The sequence below is a fragment of the Nesoenas mayeri genome (genome assembly GCF_963082525.1).
Source record: "Nesoenas mayeri genome assembly, chromosome: 2".
In the NCBI taxonomy this organism is placed as follows: Eukaryota; Metazoa; Chordata; class Aves; order Columbiformes; family Columbidae; genus Nesoenas; species Nesoenas mayeri.
The window spans coordinates 23817990-23835825 of record NC_137543.1 but is presented as its reverse complement, the minus strand read 5'-3'; the positions used below and the strand labels follow the sequence as shown (position 1 = coordinate 23835825).

Below are 17836 nucleotides of genomic sequence, written 5' to 3'. Positions count from 1 at the left end.
CAGCTTTGGAACTACAGACCTGATCTTTATTTAATGGCATTCAGTGAGTTCTTACTTATTTATCATTGTACTGAGCCCAAGAAAAATACTGCACATCTCCAGAAACAGCTGTTAGTGAAGATAGCTTGATTTTCTGCACTGAATTTTTAAGCCCCTTCTCAGGGTAATTTTTCTATTAGGATGGGAAATAGGCTGACCTAGCATGGTTATTAGGCCAATTTTGCAGTGAATGATTAAGGAGTTTTGATAAATAACAGTTTCACATTTATTCTCTAAATCTTAAGTCTTACATCCTTCAGTAATGGAGATTTGGAATATACTCCCTGGCTTATTTTGTATTTCCTGGCTTATTTTATATTAGTAGGTGATAGCTACAGGCTTAAGTAAAGACATTAGTGATCAAAAGAAGTCCTGGAGGATCCAAAGCATAACACTGACTACTTTCTTTTTTTTTCTTCCTTGATTCTTTTTTCTTTCTTCTTTTTCTTTTTTTTCCTTCTTCCTCTCTCTTTTTTTTTTCTTGATAATGCAGGAAAATGCTGCAGTCTCTAGGAAGGCCAGAGGTCCATATGGCCTTAGACGTCATGATTGTGAGCGGATCAGGCCAGCAGCATGAAGGCTGCTTGCTGCTCACCTCGGAGGTGCTCTTTGTGGTCAGCATCAGTGAAGACACGCAGCAGCAGGCGTTCCCCGTGACTGAAATCGATTGCCTGGAAGATGATCAGCAAAAAGACCTGCTGAAGGTGCAGCTAAAACAGCAGAGAGTACCTTCTGATCTGGAGGTAAAGACTTGAGTACGATTTTCATGTGAAGATAAAGTTAAGCGGATGATGATGCTTTTGGCAACGGGCATGCTCAGCTTTGGGTCGGGAAGCCGGAGGTCCAAGTGCCAAACCAGGGGACCTGCTGTTTTCACACACCTCAGAGTTGACTGTGTTGCCCTTTACATGAAAGGGACTTGTCTCCTCTCTTCTCTTATTGATCGTAACATTTCATATCTGTGACTGCAATTTTCTGAGGGAAAAAGCAGAGGCAGTGTGGGTTCTTGGTAGGCACCACCTCTCTTGTGAAGAGGTTCTCATGACTACATGTGTGTGAGGTCTTTGTATTTTGGCAAGTCAGCATTGCTGCCTGTGCCTACAAAGTCCCAGTGAGAACAGTGCCTTTTATTCTTCTGTGAACTGTGTTTAACAGTCCAGTGATGCTGATGGATGCTCCTTTCAGCACATTTCTTATCTTGCCACTTTCAGTGCAGTGCTCTTGCTTGGCTGCTAGCTGGGTTGACTTCCTTAGATCTTCCTTCTTCTGCAAATGATGACCAAAATGGATCAGTTCTTTTGCTGAGATTGGATGCACCAAGTGCTTTGCCACTAAGAGCACAAATCCTTCATCTTCATATTGAAAGATTTCTAAGCCATTTGAATACTGAGGTTTTGGATGAATTATCTTTTTTTAATGGTAGAAGAATGTTATATTTTTACACTTTTGGGAAACAATGTTTATTGTATTAAATTCTCAAGTGGAATCACATGAGAGAGCATTTTAAAAACAAACACATTCCCAGTTGTTCTTTCACAAAAGTGTGTCAGGTAGCTTGTAGGCTGCTATATCAGAAATTCCTCTGTTTCAAATATACAAAAAGAACATATGTAAAACCCTATGAAGTATGAGGTGTGCCAAAAAGTAGGGGAGGCTTCAGCACCTTCAGTAAAATCCTATCTTTGATGAAGTCACTGAAGAATTTTGCCCCTGATTGCAGCACAGCAAGGACTTCCTCTGTGTCCTGACAAGGCTTGGATTTTTTGGTGAAAGCTTTTTTTAGTGCTGAATTCTCTATTTATATGTATTGTCTTTCCACTAACCTCAGTCTCACAGAATGCTCTTGACTCAAGTTCCCTTCTGTCACCACAAAGCTACATGAGGAATTACTTAAATTTTGATGGAAGTGGGCAAAGCTCAGCTTTTTTATCCCTGAGTGCTGTGTGGTTGCTGGAGGCACATGTCAGACTGAATCCAGACTATCCTGCTCAGTCCAGAGCTACTGTCCTGGAGGAAGCAGGGCACTTGATGCACTCAACCCACCCGAACTTTAGCACCAGCCCAGACTTTTCGTATTAGGCTGTAGTGTGATGGCTCTTGTCTTTGTACCTGGTTCTCCAAGGGGTGAGGAGCTGGTGCTCTGGGGGAAGGGCTGCTTGCCCAAAGCTCGCTGCAAAAGGGTGATGAGGCAAAGGGGCTGCCTGTCTGGAGAAGGGAAGGAGGGGAAGGGAAGTCCAGTTCTAGTCCCCACAGCTGCTGCAGCTGGGAATGTCCAGGGCTCCTGGCACAGCACAACCCTGCATGGCATCTGCAGCGTCCAGCGTTCCCACATACCCATGCCAGCACACAGTGAACATGACCTGCATGGACCAAATGCAAGGTTTTTTCCTGAAGTTCTGGATAGAAATACAGGATTCCTACTCCAGTGGCGCAGCAATGGCAGGAGCTGTGAGCCTGGAGCCACCCAGCCTCAGCACACAAACCTGTTGGCTGATGCAGGCTCTTGAGAATGCAGTGGAAATGTGTGGCAGGATAAAAGTGGTGAAGAATGCCTGTGCCCCAGGTGCAGCAAAATCAGCAATGAGAAGACAGCAAAAGCTAAGTGATACAGAACAGACCTGGCAAAATATTCAGATGCTGATGCTGAAATTTGTGTGAAAATTTAAAGCAATGTGCTATAAGGAGGAGCAGTTGAAAGCAAGGCAGACAAGAATAAGAAAGTTTAGGGGGTTTTTTATGCTAAGGCAGCTACGTAATAAAATATTCCAAAACCTTCATAAAGTTTTTCAAATTACCTAGTTATGTAATATTCTTTTGTAATTAATGCTACTATCGTTTTTGCCTTAGTGGGTTGGGAAATCTCCTTTCTGCAGCTGAGCAGGTCAGTTCTGTGGTGCCTGGGGTGTTGTGTGCAGTGCTGCTGGGAGCCTGGACCCTCCTGCAGCTCCCCCACAAGAGCTTCTAGAAAAACTCATTGATTAGGACAGATAAGCTCAGGAGCAGCAAAGTGCAACTTGCAGGTGAGCAGCCCCCGAGCCGCAGACCTGCACCCAAACAGACACCACTCCCCAACAGTCACGACAGCCCATCTTGTTGCACTGAAGGTGTCCTCAGCTGAAGTGCAGACACGTCTGTACGTGATGACATTAGTGAAGATGGCCAGGATTTGTAGCTGGAAAAGACCCAGTCAGGTCAACCAAAGTATTATGGTGACTTTCGCAAAATAGAGGTAATGTAGTTTATGTCTATTTTTCTTTATTAATTTACTTAAGATGCTAGAAATAATACAACAAATGGAACCATTTCATTTCAACATTCTAAAAATCACTTTTTGGTCTTATTGCTCACAAAAATAATTGCCAAAAGTTTTGTTTCAGCTCTGCCCAAAACAATTTATCACTTTCTCTCTCCTCAGCTTCTTGGAACTATTAGGAAACAAACCATGAGTTATCCTACAGCTGTAATCACCAGAGATGTTATAGAGCATATTTTGACTCCTTCCGTGATAGGTCTGCCTGATAGTTTGCTCGCCTCCACAATATATAACTTAATCCATCTGGCTAGGAACAGCCTGGATGGATTCTTGAAAACTCTGGAACTGACAACATTGTTATTGAAAAGGAAGCATTAATTGTACTTGGATTCTCTTCCAAAGTACTTGAGACAGTGCTTGGTTGCAGACAGACATCAAACTCAAAAGGCCTGCTCTTCCAGCTGCTCTTGGTATAGCTCATAATATCAAGATGACAGCAAGAAATTGAAGGGCCCTGGAATTTCAGATATTCCCAAATGTCATTGTGATGATGTGCTACATGTGCTGCATTGCTGGAGCTGAAAATGAGTCTCTGGATTTTTCAGAGCAGTGAAAAAAACACTGAAGAACTGGATCTCCTTAGTCAGTGCACACAAATCAGCCCATCAGCGCTACATCTATGTCTCGACTGCACAACAGAGATGCTGTGGCTGCTGTAGGGTTAGAATTGCTGAAGGCTTGTTATTTATAAGCTGTATTGGGAGGAATTGTAGAAAAATTCTGGAGTTCTTAATGCAGAAGTATGGCCTACTAGCTCCTCTAGCAGGTGCATTAAGCAACCCTTGACTAAGTTTGGATTTATTGAATGATCTGGCTATTAATGTTGTAATTGTTCAAAGTAGTGAGCAAAGGCACTTAGCAACAGTGTTAGGTCCCACTTAGGAAAAAATGTAGAATAGCAGCAATTCCAAGTTTCTGTTGTCTTGACAATAGAAGCTAAACTGAAACTGGCTGGAGAAGCAGCTGGTTGCAGATGAAGCGCTCTAGAAGCAAATAAGGTCCCAGTTACTTTGGAAGACCATCCAAGTGCGGTTAATTTTTCCTCCTGAAAAGCGATGCTGTATCTGTGGGATACAGCCTGAGGCTGAATGAAGAGTGGGTTCGCAAGCGTGGGGGAGTGGGATTCCAGCACCCTTTCCATCGCCTTTGGTAGTTTGGGTTTTTTGGTCAGTTAACCCAGCTTCACCTGGGCTTACCGCCCTAGAAGTAGAAATCAGGAAAAAATCTGGGGCCACCTACAGGCAAGATTTACCCCATAACTTAAACTCTATTTACATAGAAATGCGCTAAAGCAGCACCCTTTAACTGGTAAAATGGACTGACTGCTGAGGTGCTTTTTCCGTGCCACCAGACTGAAGACGTGGTTCAGACACCACTCTCCATGGTTAGCTGTGGATCTGCTGCAGCACCCTGCCTCCTGATCTTCCCTTTCCTCTAAGGTCATTCATGGAAACCAGACTCTCCTCTGCCCACTTCATCGTTTCCGCTGTTTCTCGGTGTAGGCTCCAACCTCAAGCTTCTAAGCTTCTTCACGAGTCTGCTTCCTTTAGCGTTTTTGCGGTGGTGATTGAAAACAGGAGTGTTTCTACTTGCTGAGCAGCAAATCCATCTCCAAAGGCACAGTAAAAAAACTAGAGGAGACTGTTTTGATTTGGATGTTACATCTGTCACTGTCTATCAATCATATTAATTCTTTCTTCAAATAAGCAATGGTTTGTTTAAAATGAGCCTTGCAGTCCAGAGATGTGACAAGATACTGCTCCTGGATGCTAGACTGAATCAGTGGCACTGTTTGAAAATATCACATCTCATGAGGCATGCGTAAAACTGGCTGAAAGACAGTGAGAAGACAGCAGTCTTTGAATCCTTAGCATGGCATCCAACAAAGAAGGACATTTTAAACCCTACAGAAATGAAACTGGTCAGCAGTTCCCCAAGTGTAAATAAGGCAACATCAAAGCCTAGCCTGGGATAGCTTCTGCCTTTTTGTTTGTTGTCATATTTTGGAAATAACTTCTATTCTGAATGACTTTGCTGGTGATACCACTGCAGCATCCATGGTGGTATTTCTGAAATACATTTTGTTGAAATGGTGCAGCTAGCTCGATGCCTGCCTGCATACTTTCCCTTCTCAAGCTAGGCACAGTCATCCTCAATTTCTTCTTCTTCAAAAAGAGGCACAACAGATAGAACTTTCAAAGCCAGGCTTGCCCATGGCTTTTAATCTAATACTTTATCTGCTTGGAACCATATGGTAGGTTTCACTCTTCTGTTGACAGTATTTGTTTTACTGTATTTTTTCCAACAGAGGTGGGTAAGTTGCATCTTGCTTGAACCTCTACGTATCTCAGCTGGCAGAAGGAGATTTCTTCCAGCTCATGGTGGTGCAAAAGGCAGTTTGCCCAGACACCCTAATATTTCTTCTCCAGAAACAACACACCCAAACCTTTAGTAAAAGCCTGTTATTTAAAAAAAAATGCAACTGTGTGGGTCCTCTGACCCAGAATGGCTTTTGTGGTTACCAGAAGCAGATTCATATATCCCTTCGTAGAACATTCACTTGCCAGGTAGCTTCTATCTAGTCTTTTTTTTTTTTAAGTAAGTTAAACCTTAAGTGCCTGGATATAGCTGTGGGCTGTCTCCAATTGTACTTTGTGAGAAAAAGGTTTTGCTAATGAGAATTGCTGTCTGATGAGCACTGCCGAGAGCTACTGGCATTTTCTGAAAGGTGTTCAGACGCTTTTCCTGTCTACAAAGAGTTGATCTGTTTTAAAGATGTACTCTTGGGCAAGGCGTCTGCCCTGGAAATTCTCAAAAGACACGGCTTAAATTTTCTGTGGCAGCATTAGAGCTTCTCAGAAGTGGCCAAAACAGCAAAGGAGACGACTGATCCACCAAGCTCTAAACTGTGGGAGAACTCTGCTGATTAAAGCATCCATTAAAGTGTTTTATGAAGATTCCAGGGAGGAAGATTTTTAACTGCAGAAAATAATGTGGAAGTTACTGTCCTTACTACTAAGTTCATTACTGTCAGTTACTCAGTAACTGTTTTATCTTATCTGATTGCAGGCAGATGGAGCGAGGGAGAGATTATCAGAACAACAGTACAACCGCCTCGTGGAGTACATCACAAAGACATCTCATCACCTCAGTCCCAGCGCCACCACCGTGCCAGCGCTGCAAACTGTGCCTGCTGAACACCTCCCAACCATAACAAAAACGCATCAATATGTAGTGGATCCAAATTTTGCCCAAGTATTCATTAGCAAGTTCACCATGGTGAAAAATAAAGCCCTGAGGAAAGGATTTAATTAATTATTACCTGTGGTGAATATAGTAATACTTCACCATTTTGAAAGTAATGCTTTGTCTGCTGTAACCGACATCAAGTAGAGATGCCTATAATTTTGGAGGAGGCAGGAGATGATAACAACGTTAAGCCCAATAGCTTTTCTAATCTTGACAACATTCCTGCTCCCTAGCCAAAGTACTAGTGTGCTGGAAGGAAAGTGTTCTAGCAAACAAATAAAGGGGAAAGGATTATAGATCAATCAAAGTCCTGTTTCAGTAACCAAAAAACAGAGAATAAGGAAAAAATGGCATGCATACAGCCATTTTGGCCACACACACAAAATGTGTATCAATACCTACTACATCCTATTTTAGGGTCTGCCAGTTTCTGTTATAAACCAGGTTTATAACTCAGCTGTAAAAACTTGCTCAAGGCTGAGCCTTTCCCCCCACACACGTACTCCCCCCAACATGTGCATCCTGAGGCAAAACACTTTCCCCCACTAAATCTGGAAAACCTGGTGTGGCTGGTTTAAGTTACTAGTGACAGCTGGGTTTTAGCACCACTTTAACCTTAAAATACCTTCCTTTATTTGACTGAAGTTTTGCAGGACATTAGTCCTTAATGTAAACTAGTGCCTTTGTGTGGTTTGGAGAACAAAACATGAACTACAACATGAATTTATTTTTAAAACTGTCTGTGTACAGAAACTTTATCCACCATCAAATTTTCAGAAGGACTTTGAGCATGTATGTGGCACTGTGCACTGTCTGGTTGTTAGCTGGAAGCCAATAACATGCAGTTCAAAAATTTCAGAAATAGACTTCAGTCTCCTTCAAATCTACCAGAAATTCATAAGCTCAAAGTGCTGCAGTTGTGCAGGTACTAAGTGTCGCCTTGTTGGGTCTTGCTTCCTTCTGATTGCCACCACCCAGTACCTGCTCACTTAGGCCCTAATTCATTTTATGTTAATCATCTTTGAACAGATAAACCCAAGGATATTTAGAAATGTGACCTTTCAAGTATGTTTATGCTAAGCAAAGGGAGATTTTTTTTTCTCAACTTCATCAAAAAGTATGGACCCACAGGCTCCTACAACGTCAATAGTTAATGGTGCCATCATGATACACTTATGAATATGATGTTAAACACATCAAGACAAATGAGCAAAGTGTCTTATTTTTCAGATGTTTTACAGTTTGTAGCAGACAAGAAATCACTGTCTCTGGGCACAGTTCGATTACTTTATAAACCAAACCTGGCCGTGGCAGTTTTATTTTAAAAACCAAAAGCTTACGTGGTTGTCAGCTATGTGTGTTATTTTTCCCTCCTTTCCTATGTACTTACGGATGTGAGTTTTGTGTGGGGATTCCTGAACGTGGCCAGAATTGGTAAACGAGAACTGGAATAAAACCTGATAGTTAGGAGCAGATACATATGCTTAATAGCTAAAAATTCCTATGCATACTCCATATGACCAAATGCATAGCAAATAAGAATGTGGTAACTGCACTGTTTTTCTTGTGAGTTCTGTTTTGTTGAAAGGTATTTCTAAAAGCTGTGTCTTTTGTGTACTGAAAAAACAGAAGTCTGGAATCTGAACTGTCCTTTCCTGAATGTGAAGTAAGCCCATCCATTATCGACATTTCATACAGTGATTTAATAATTTAGTCATTCTTTAACACTATTTTTAAAAGGTATATGTATATATACATACATGTGCTTCATTCCTGAATATTTTATGAAAATAGTTTAATACTTCTAATTTTGCATATTGGTGGATAAATTGTAATATAATGAGATTGTTTAAAGATAATAAAGCTATTCCTCTATTACTTGTTTTCATGAGCTATTTGGTCATTCAGCTACAAGGGAACGAACAGGTCACTGTGTAGAACAAGACAGGTCTTCACGCTTCGTGTAGACCCCATCAGATTCCACAAGGTCACTGGACTTTGTCATGTACCAGAAAATGCAATAGGCCATGACAATACTTTGGAAGTAAAAACTGATTATTAGCTTGCCAAAAAAAAGGTGCTGAAAAGCTCTATGCTTTTGTGACTGAATCAAAACAGTGCTGTAGTCACCGTTTGAATTAGATTTATCTGCTCATTATTTATGTAGTACACAAACCAGCCAAGAGGGTGCAAACACACCTGTACAAAATGAGGGAAGGCAGCAGATTAATTTCTAAAAGTTTGTCGATTGCAGCCATTATTTAAGATACATTTGAGTTTTCTTTGAATTATATTCTCCTGGAATAAACACTTGCTTAAATTACACTCTTCTTCAGTGAATTAAGCCTGCATCTCTGCTGCATTAGGCAGGTTCTTTCTCCCCCTTCTGACCACATGTAAGGAAATGTGTGGAGACGGCATATAAATCAGCTTCTCCTACATATGAGCTGTGTGAACTATGAAAACAAAGTAGTCCAAAGAGCAGCTGCCTGTACTTAGCTGCTAAAGCGCTCCAATGTGTACTCTTAAAACATGCCTACTCTCATCATGCTCTTTAGATCTGGAGAGCTCACAACTTCAAATCTATCTTTTTAGTTTGCTTCCAAAACTATCAATCATTCCTCAAACACTTGAGAATAAAGTAAGCCAGCCAAAAAAATTGAAAGCATGGTCAGGCTTATTCATGGCAAGACCTTTCCCAAAGTAGTTTAGGTCAAACAATTCTGGTTTATATATTATTTCATACATAAATATTGCAAAAAACTTTGACAGTTGCAAATGGCCTAAGAGCAGACAAGCTTGTTTTTTCATCTCCTGGAAAGAACATGGCAGACCCAGGAACAAGCAGCTGATGAGGGGCTAACTCATTCATACAGCTCTTCCTGTGCTATGCTAAACCCCACTCCAAGTGTTTGTCAGACAGCATTAGCTGAACTCTTGCTGGCAAAGGCAAAAAAAGAACGGAGGAAAAAAAAAAAAAGGCAAAATTGGTGGGTTGGTGTTGATTTCAGACAAGGAGGTCACACCCAGGTTAGGTACTCAGCTGTGCCCTCCCTCCCCGCTCCAGCCGAAAGCAGCTCTGGGTTGGGTGGCACTGCCTGCTGAAAGGAAGCACTTTGCAGCCTCTGTGAAGCCATAATATACACAGAAAGCAGTAATTATAACCCAGAGACTCTCAAAGCACAGACACAGAAGTCAGAGCTCACCTTTTTTCTTTGTTGACACTGACTACACGTAGCGAGGGAAATCTTCGAGCTCTGCTGTATGGTCAGAGAGCTAGCTATCTTCAGTCACAAAACTTTAATTTCTTCAAATCACTGCATGGTAAGTGAAGGAACACAGACTACAACAATAACTGCTGCTGGCTTTAATAGTTTAGAAGAAAGTTAGAATTTAAAAGTAAATTAATTCATATCAACTGGGGTAGAACTGCAAGGGGAGTCAGGCCTATTATCCTGCACACCTGGCAGTAGCAAGTTGCTCTGCCCGGCAGCTGTCAGTATGACTGAAGACCCCTGGCTGGTTAAACCTGCAGACATGCCTGAGAAAATGTTAGTCAGTACTTAATGGCATACAATGTTTATACTGTACACTAGGAAGATAAATGGGTATCATTTGCTATTGTTAAGCTTTGGTTTACATTTATAAGAGCAGTGATATTTTGATTACTAGATGGTTTCCCCTCCACCACTAAAGTCAAATTCTTTCTTTGCTTAAAGGAAGCACTGCCTGTATGGAAAGTTTAAAGAAAATCCCATGTATGTTGCTCTGTAATAGTGTTCCAGATCAAATACGTTACTTACGTGCTTTCACCAGTTCAAATGTCGCTCGCGGATACCTATTAAGTGTTAAGTAGTTAATGAGCCATTTAAAATAATAAGAGTTACTCCAGACAGGACTCAAAGTGAAGATCTGAAAATACAACACAGATGGCTTAATTTGTCCTGCTGCTCCCCAGAAGCCCTCCCTCCTTTCACACCATCAGCTCTGACCCCTCTCCCAGCACCCATGGCCAGCAGCTGCAGCCCCAGTGCCCGCCTCAGCAACAGGCTGGGCATAAAGGCTCTGCCCAATGGGGCAGAAACACAGAGCACCAGGACTGCACAGGATGTAACAGAGGTCAGAACTATGCTTAGCTGATTCCTTCCAGACAACATTAAAAAGGAGATAATAATACACGTCTAAAAGCATGATGCAAAGACTTTCATTACCCCAATATCCTAAAATAAGTAAGTATCTATTTTTTGCCTGCTTTTACCCTTGCACATCCAATACACGTGATCGTACCTGCAGTTTAGAGTCACTGTCCAACTTGAGTTACACACCATGCACAGGGTGGGCATTTGCGCAGTTTGTAAGTAAGCCTTGATGTAACAGTTTCCTGCTGTGAGGAAGTCAATACCATGATGGCAGCAGAAAAGGATGAAGAAGGTTGGCTCAGATATTTCCAAATTTCTCTCCAAATTCTTTTAGCCCAAGGTCAGTTCACCTTCTGAAGCCAGAGGTAACACAGACCCTTCCAGAAATGTAGCCTCTCCCTTCCTGTAACAACTATCCTCTCGCGTATTCCCATCAGCAGCAAAGACAACGGAGCTGTAACTGCTTAGGGATACACTTTGTTATCAAATGTGGAATTTGGCCAAAACAAAGCTGCAAATAATTCCTGGGGGGAAAGAAAACTAGAGTTATTCATCTTGAACAATTCATGAAGACTTTCCACCGCTCTTCCCAGCATCTGAGCCTTTAAGCATTTCGACATTAAAGAAGACAACTAAGCGCCACTGACATGTATTTGATTTATTGAGTTACATCAGCATGTGCCATGCACTGAAGTGTATTACACTTCACAATTCAGTGAACGAATACGGTTCGGTCACCGAGTCTCCTTAGACTGAAGGGGATCTGCAAGACAAAAAAAATTATTAAGTTATGCTGGACAAACTTCATGTTCTAAGTAAACATATTAGTATGCATGAATGCAATGCTGCAGAGAGAAATGTTTATGTGGTGGTTTAGTCCAGAGGAATTCCCCCTGTTATTTCCTGATGGTTTAAGACTCACACACCCTTCATGTGGCAAACAGAAGTGAAACATGGAACAAATCAAGAGCTGGGACAATACTGCACAGCACGTCAGATTCACTATACATGCTGCACTGATAACTGAATCAGTCTTGCTCAGGGCCTGAAAGAGAAAGGAATGCAGCTTTCAGATCAGAGCCAGAGAGGAAACAAGTGGTGTCAGCAACCTACCAAGGAAGGAAGAAAACCAAATTCAAATTGCTTCTCTTTACACTGAACAAAATCCAAGACCAGCTGTGCTCCATGACAAGAGTCATGCAAGTGGTTAGCACCAAACTCTTAGCTCGCCTCTTTGTTCTATCGATCACTGAGCACACTGCACAATACAGGTGGGACACTCCTCACGTTTACACTTGTACTTGTTTCCATCAGCACTATCACCACACAAAGTCCGTGCCAAGTAAATGCAACAGTGTAAATTCTCACAGAGGTACCAAGTTGCCCACATGGCCAGCAGGGACATGCTTGGTGTGGAGAGCCAGGCTAACAAACACCTCACCTCAGGGGTTCTCCCTGCCTACCCTACCCCTTCCTCAAAGAGGCACTTGGTGAGGTGAAACCGCTGTTACTTACTGCCGCACACAGAATATATTCCAATAAATGGGAGGTGTAGAGCGTGCACGACCACCGTACCCTTTAAAACAGCATCAAATTCAACTTCCATCCAACTTCCACAGCTAAAACTACGGCAAATGAAAATGGTTTCCATCTGTTCTGTGTACTTGTCCTTCTCAGTCTTATTAGAACATGTGAAACACTGGCATTGTTTTCCTCTTTTTGTATTTATGTATTCATGTACAGGCACAAACCAAACTTATTTCTACTACGAAGGAGTGAAAAACATCCGTTCTTACATAATTAGGCTAAGGAATAAGAAGCATCAGCATTCAAACAAAATCACACAAAGATTTGTCTTTCACATTTTCTTTTGAGCTGGTGTAATTAAGGAATGGAAGAAATGTTTAGGAAACATTTCATTTTAACAGGTGCACACAATGTGCAACTCTCTTTTTAAGCTGCAAATGGGAACATAAAGTAATAGTGGTGCTCTATTTGCACTGAAAAAAGTCCTGCTCATGATTCCAATTAAATATTCAACATCCATCCTTGTGGAGAGTGTTTGTTTCAAATGATTTTACCACCAGATGGCCTTTCAGAATACTCTGATGAAGGCCACCTGACTGAAGAATGCAATTCCAGTGTCTAAGAAAGTTTATTAGTGCCTATATATTAGCAGTAGGACTGCTCCAGAGGCAGAATCACCAAAATTAAAGCCAAGTAAATTTAGCATTTCATTACTTATCTTCGTTGCAGTCATAGCTAAAGAACAGAAGTTTCTCCCTCTCACAAAAATTAAAAAAAAAGAGAAGGCAGGGGGACTGCCACGGTTTTTTTCTTTTTAAATCTGTTAGAAGAGCTGGAGCTCTGGTTTTTTCATCTAATTGTGTGATGCAGAAACCAGGTAGTTGTAGATTGTCACACAACCAAATCTAGTATTAACAGTGTTAAGTACAAATGTTTTACTCAATCTTGCTGCTTTAAGCAAACAGGCTGAGAAAATCCAGCTGGCCAGGATAATTAGAGCCACAGATTATCACATAATGATCACAATATGAAAACATTCCAAAAGAATGAAAAAGCTATCATTGTGGATTAGTTTGAAGTCATTTTAAGAGAAGCAGAGAACTCAATGTAAGAAATCTGGATGAAGAAAGGGGGAGGAACTCTTTATTAAGTTGTCACATTATGAGCTTGTGCAGTTTAGTGAGTGTGCTTATTAATAACTATGGCAAGTTTGAAATCAAGACCCTTTCTTTCCTGGTACTATGACAATAACTAAGGGAGAACTAAGTTTGGTACTTTTCAAACAAAAGGCAATGATGTTAAGTGCTAGGAAAACAGTATTGTGAACAAAGTTCTATTCAAGCTTAATTCAGTATGGCAAAAATCTGAATATTAGTACACAGAGCTGTGTATGCCATTGCGATTTTACATATATATATATGTATTTGAATATATTTCCCCTCATGACTAGTTATCTTCCCCTCTCACCAATTTCAAAAGACAAGAGGATCTGTGGAAGCTGCCTCTGTCTCTTACATTAAGATGCATGAGAGCAAAACAGCCCCTCCATGGTGTCATTCACCATACCACCACAAGCAGGTGGTGAGTAGATATAGATGGCCCAAACCTGAGCAGTTCAAGATGTGTCATCATCAACATAACAGTGATATCAGGCAAATCTCAAGGTCTTACACAAGAGCTTTGTCTCCTCTCCACAGCCGTGTGAGGAGGGAAAGGCATCACGCTGTGCGATTCTCCTGTATCGCACCAGTTAAACAAATTACCCAAAAGGTATTCTGCAGCTTTCTGTTCTGCCCTTACTCCTCACCCCCCTCTTTACGTTTTTATCACCCAGAGGTCTCTCAAGTGCAATTTGTATCTTTTTTTCTCTGGGAGCACCTTTCTGTTTGATGAAAAATGAAGAATATCCAAACAGAAGCACAATGTTTCACTGGAAAAATCTATAACGCAGAGTAGCTTATTACCTGTAAATGCAGGTTACCATCATTTGGGTGGCGCAGACTCAAACACACCAGCTCTTCTCATAGCTTCAAAGTCCTTCATGGGATCATAGTTTTTATAGAACTCTGCATAAGCTCGTTTTCTGGGCTCAGCAACTCCAAACTGGAATGCAACACATGGAAAATTAAAGCTCGCAAAGCTTTATGAACATTTTTTTTCTATTAGTGCTATGATTTGTATCAGCGGCTATCCGTCTAAAAAGCCTTTACCTCAAATTAGTAAAAACATTACTTTGTTCATGTTCAAATCCACAGTTCAGGCTACCTGATCATTGGTCGGGAAAACAAACGGCTGTAGTGGAACCTCAGAAAGAAAGTCCATTACCAGACAGCACATTACAGTGCTCAGATCCAGAAACACTCCACCTCTATTGACATGCACGGATCCAATGTCCCCCCTGCTCATAGTTTTATATGGGAAACGTGCCATTATGGCAAGTTTTGTGCCCGTGGGCAGCTGCCAAACTATAACTCCAGATAAACCAGCATCCTAAAACAATGTCTTACATTTGAACTACACTGTATGTCAACTACACAAGTCTGGTAAAATTTTACAAGACTGCCAAGCCAATCTTACAGCTCACCAACACAAAAAGACACAATCCTGACTCCTTGGATACTCATGCACCTGAAGTACAAGGATATGCTCAAAAAGACCCCAAAAATGTGAAGGAAACTCCAAGGTGTTTGTCCAATAGTATCTAACACGTAACGAAGTCAGTCACTACCGAGATCCATGTTACTTGTTCCAAATACAGTCTGCTGCCTTACTAGGGTATTAATGTGAGGGTGCCAAATCTGGTATAAAACCACAGACTATTGAGAAAAAATGTATTTCAAGTCTGACCAGAAACAAACTTGCCTACTTCTTAACAGATGTGTTAAATAGATGTTGAGCTTTAACTGTCCAAGCTTATTGTTTCTGACAGACATTTGTTGACCTCTGAGAAGTTTAAGTCAAGTGTGATATTTTTGTGATTAACAACCTGAAATTAACTTAATTTCTAGTCACTTTTATCAATAACTTCCCAAGTACTTAAACACTGCAAATAGTATTCGAATGAGTCCAATGGGCAAACCAAGACTCAGTTCTTCTAACTCAAATTGTGTTGCTTACTCTATGTCTGAGATTCAAGAATTATTTAGTAAAAGCACTCAAGAACAATTACCACTCTTATCTTTGTCAGAAATCTCTCAAGGACCACGAAAAACAAACTCCAATCTGTAAGTGGACTGGTTTTTTTTGTTATTTTGGGGTTTTTGTTTGTTTTTGTTTTTTTAATGTAATGCTCCATTTCCACACGCAATTTCAAAAGAAAGGACAAAAGGACCATAACTAGCCTTCCCCACACTGATACCTTCCGTGTGATGGATGGTTTTTCCAAATTGCTTATGAGCAGGTTTTCTAAAATAAGACTTTGACAACTCTCTTGAGTCTCAGATACGGTGACAGAGAGAGACACAGACTATCTACAGTTAAGGGGCAGCAATCGTGCGAACGATCCAGAGTAGTCTCAGACTAGATTGTCGCGAGTTGTGTGATCTTGATCACACAGCTTAAAGCATCAGGTTATTCATATAATTTCTTCAAATGAAGATTAGGAAGATTTATTTATGTTCTGGAAATATGCTTACAAAAATACATTACTAAAGCTTTCTGATGAACAGCTCAAACAAATCTCAACAAAAAAATATTATGAATTCTTAAAACACTCTAATGAGTCCAGTTAATAACTGAATGACTACAGATCTCACCTTGTATAAAGCCGCACATCCCATAGACACAAAAAATGCCCCAAACAGGTGAAACTTCATCCGCCTGGCCAAAAGGCGGCGCATTTGTGGCTTAGGCAACAGTGCAGACGACATGGTGATTCTATTTCCTGGAAAAAAAAAGAAGAGAATTGTGGGACAAGAAGCTCTACTTAAATAATTTTCTGTAACTCTACTCTAGAAAGATTGTGCTAGAGAGAGTACAGAGGAGGGCAACGAAGCTGGTCAGGAGCCTGGAGCACAAGTCTGACGAGGAGCAGCTGAGGGAACTGGGGCTGTTCAGCCTGGAGAAAAGGAGGCTGAGGGGAGACCTTATCGCTGTCTGCAGCTACCTGAAAGGAGGCTGTAACATGGGGGGTGTTGGTCTCTTCTCCCAAGTAACAAGCTACAGGATGAGATTAAATGGCCTCAGGTTGTGCCAGGGGAGGTTTAGATTGGGTATCAGGAAAAAATTCTTCCCAGAAAGGGTTGTCAGGTATTGGAACAGGCTGCCCAGGGAAGTGGTGGAGTCACCATCCCTGGAGGTGTTGAGAAGGCATTTCGATTAGGTTCTTAGGGACATGGTTTAGTGCTAGAGTTAGGTTATGGTTGGACTCAATGATCCTGAGGGTCTCTTCCAACTGGAATAATTCTGTGATTCTACAATAATCTTCCCAACATAAGAAACAGTACTCCTCTCTATTTAGAGTTTTCTATGAGAATGTTTAAGGGACAACATTCAAGGAAAACCTAGTTATGACATAAATCTAAGTAAGTTTTCATACTCCTTACATCCAGTACTCAAGAAATGAAGACTGACCTTCACTCTTCATACTGACTCCTCCCCTCCCTGCATCATGTACCATTTCAGGCCTGCTGTCCTGGTTTTCATACCAGAAGTCATTCAGAACACTTGTCACATTTTATTTACTTCTAAGCAAAAGGCACATGCCTCTTAAACTAGTTTGTGGTTTGGGGCTTTTTTAATAACTGCAAACCCTACTGCATTAAATGATTTATTTTTTTTCTATTCGGTAAGATTTTACTAAAAAGCTGCAAGGCCTGCAGCAGGCAGCTCTCTCCGGAGCCCAGCCGACGGTTCACCGAGCAGGGGAGGCCGCGGTGCAGCCCCGGGCCGCTCGGCGGGGCACGGCCCGGGAGGCGGCGGCCCCGCTGTCCCCGGTGCTGCCGCAGCCGCGCACAGCCTCCCCTCAGGAGGAACCGCGGCAAACAGGCCCCTCTCCGGCCGTGCCGCCGCAGCCGGGCTGAGACAGCCCCGCACCACCCCCCTCACAGCCGGCGCTGCGGCCCCCGCCTCCCTCCCGCAGCGCGGCCGCCGCACGGCCCGTCCCGCCACCCTGAGGGACGCGCAGAGGTCACGCGCTGCCAGAAGCGCCGCGGGGCTGCGGGCGAGGGCGGCGGGCGGGCCTGGGGCGAGGGGCGGAGAGGGGACCCGGCAGCAGGAGGAGCGGGCGCGGGAGCGGCCTCACCTCAGCGCGGACCCTCCAACGTCCTTCCCCACCGCCGGCCGGGCGCCCTCTGCGGCCCCGCTACCCCGCATGCGCCGGAGGCGGCGGCCTCGCTACGGCGAGCGGCTGGGCTCAAACCCGGCCATGCGCGCACTGCCGGGCCGGGCCGGGGGAGGGGAGAGCGTGGCCGCGCGCGGCACTCCTGTGCTGGCAGGAGGGCGGCCGGCCTCGCCATGGCTGAGCGGAGTCAAGGGCGGGGGCCGTGCCGCCCACCTGAGCGGCGCCCAGGGCGGCAGTGCCGCGCAGAGGGGCTCAGTGAGGGCGCTTCCCTCGCCTCAGGCTTCCCGG

The 17836-nt window shown here is 42.8% G+C and overlaps 2 protein-coding genes across 6 annotated transcripts in view; one reads left to right on the top strand and one right to left on the bottom strand.

The window, feature by feature from the left end:
• The window catches only part of VPS13B (vacuolar protein sorting 13 homolog B), a 445653-nt gene extending 437183 nt beyond the window's left edge, over positions 1 to 8470 (top strand). For all 5 annotated transcript variants that reach the window (XM_080340706.1, XM_080340704.1, XM_080340705.1 and 2 more), the window contains 2 exons: positions 533 to 782; positions 6422 to 8470. In XM_080340706.1, coding sequence (XP_080196832.1) covers positions 533 to 782; positions 6422 to 6667 — 496 coding nt within the window. In that variant the 3' untranslated portion in view covers positions 6668 to 8470. The remainder of the gene's footprint in view (positions 1 to 532; positions 783 to 6421) is intronic.
• Positions 8471 to 11383: 2913 nt separating this feature from the next.
• Positions 11384 to 17633, bottom strand: COX6C (cytochrome c oxidase subunit 6C). Its single transcript, XM_080339865.1, has 4 exons — positions 17510 to 17633; positions 16023 to 16150; positions 14232 to 14370; positions 11384 to 11503 (listed from the first exon to the last, which is right to left on the bottom strand). The coding sequence occupies exons 2-3, from the start codon at positions 16134 to 16136 to the stop codon at positions 14251 to 14253; spliced, it is 234 nt and encodes a 77-aa protein (XP_080195991.1). The 5' UTR covers positions 16137 to 16150; positions 17510 to 17633; the 3' UTR covers positions 11384 to 11503; positions 14232 to 14250.
• Between the last annotated feature and the right edge of the window lie 203 nt (positions 17634 to 17836).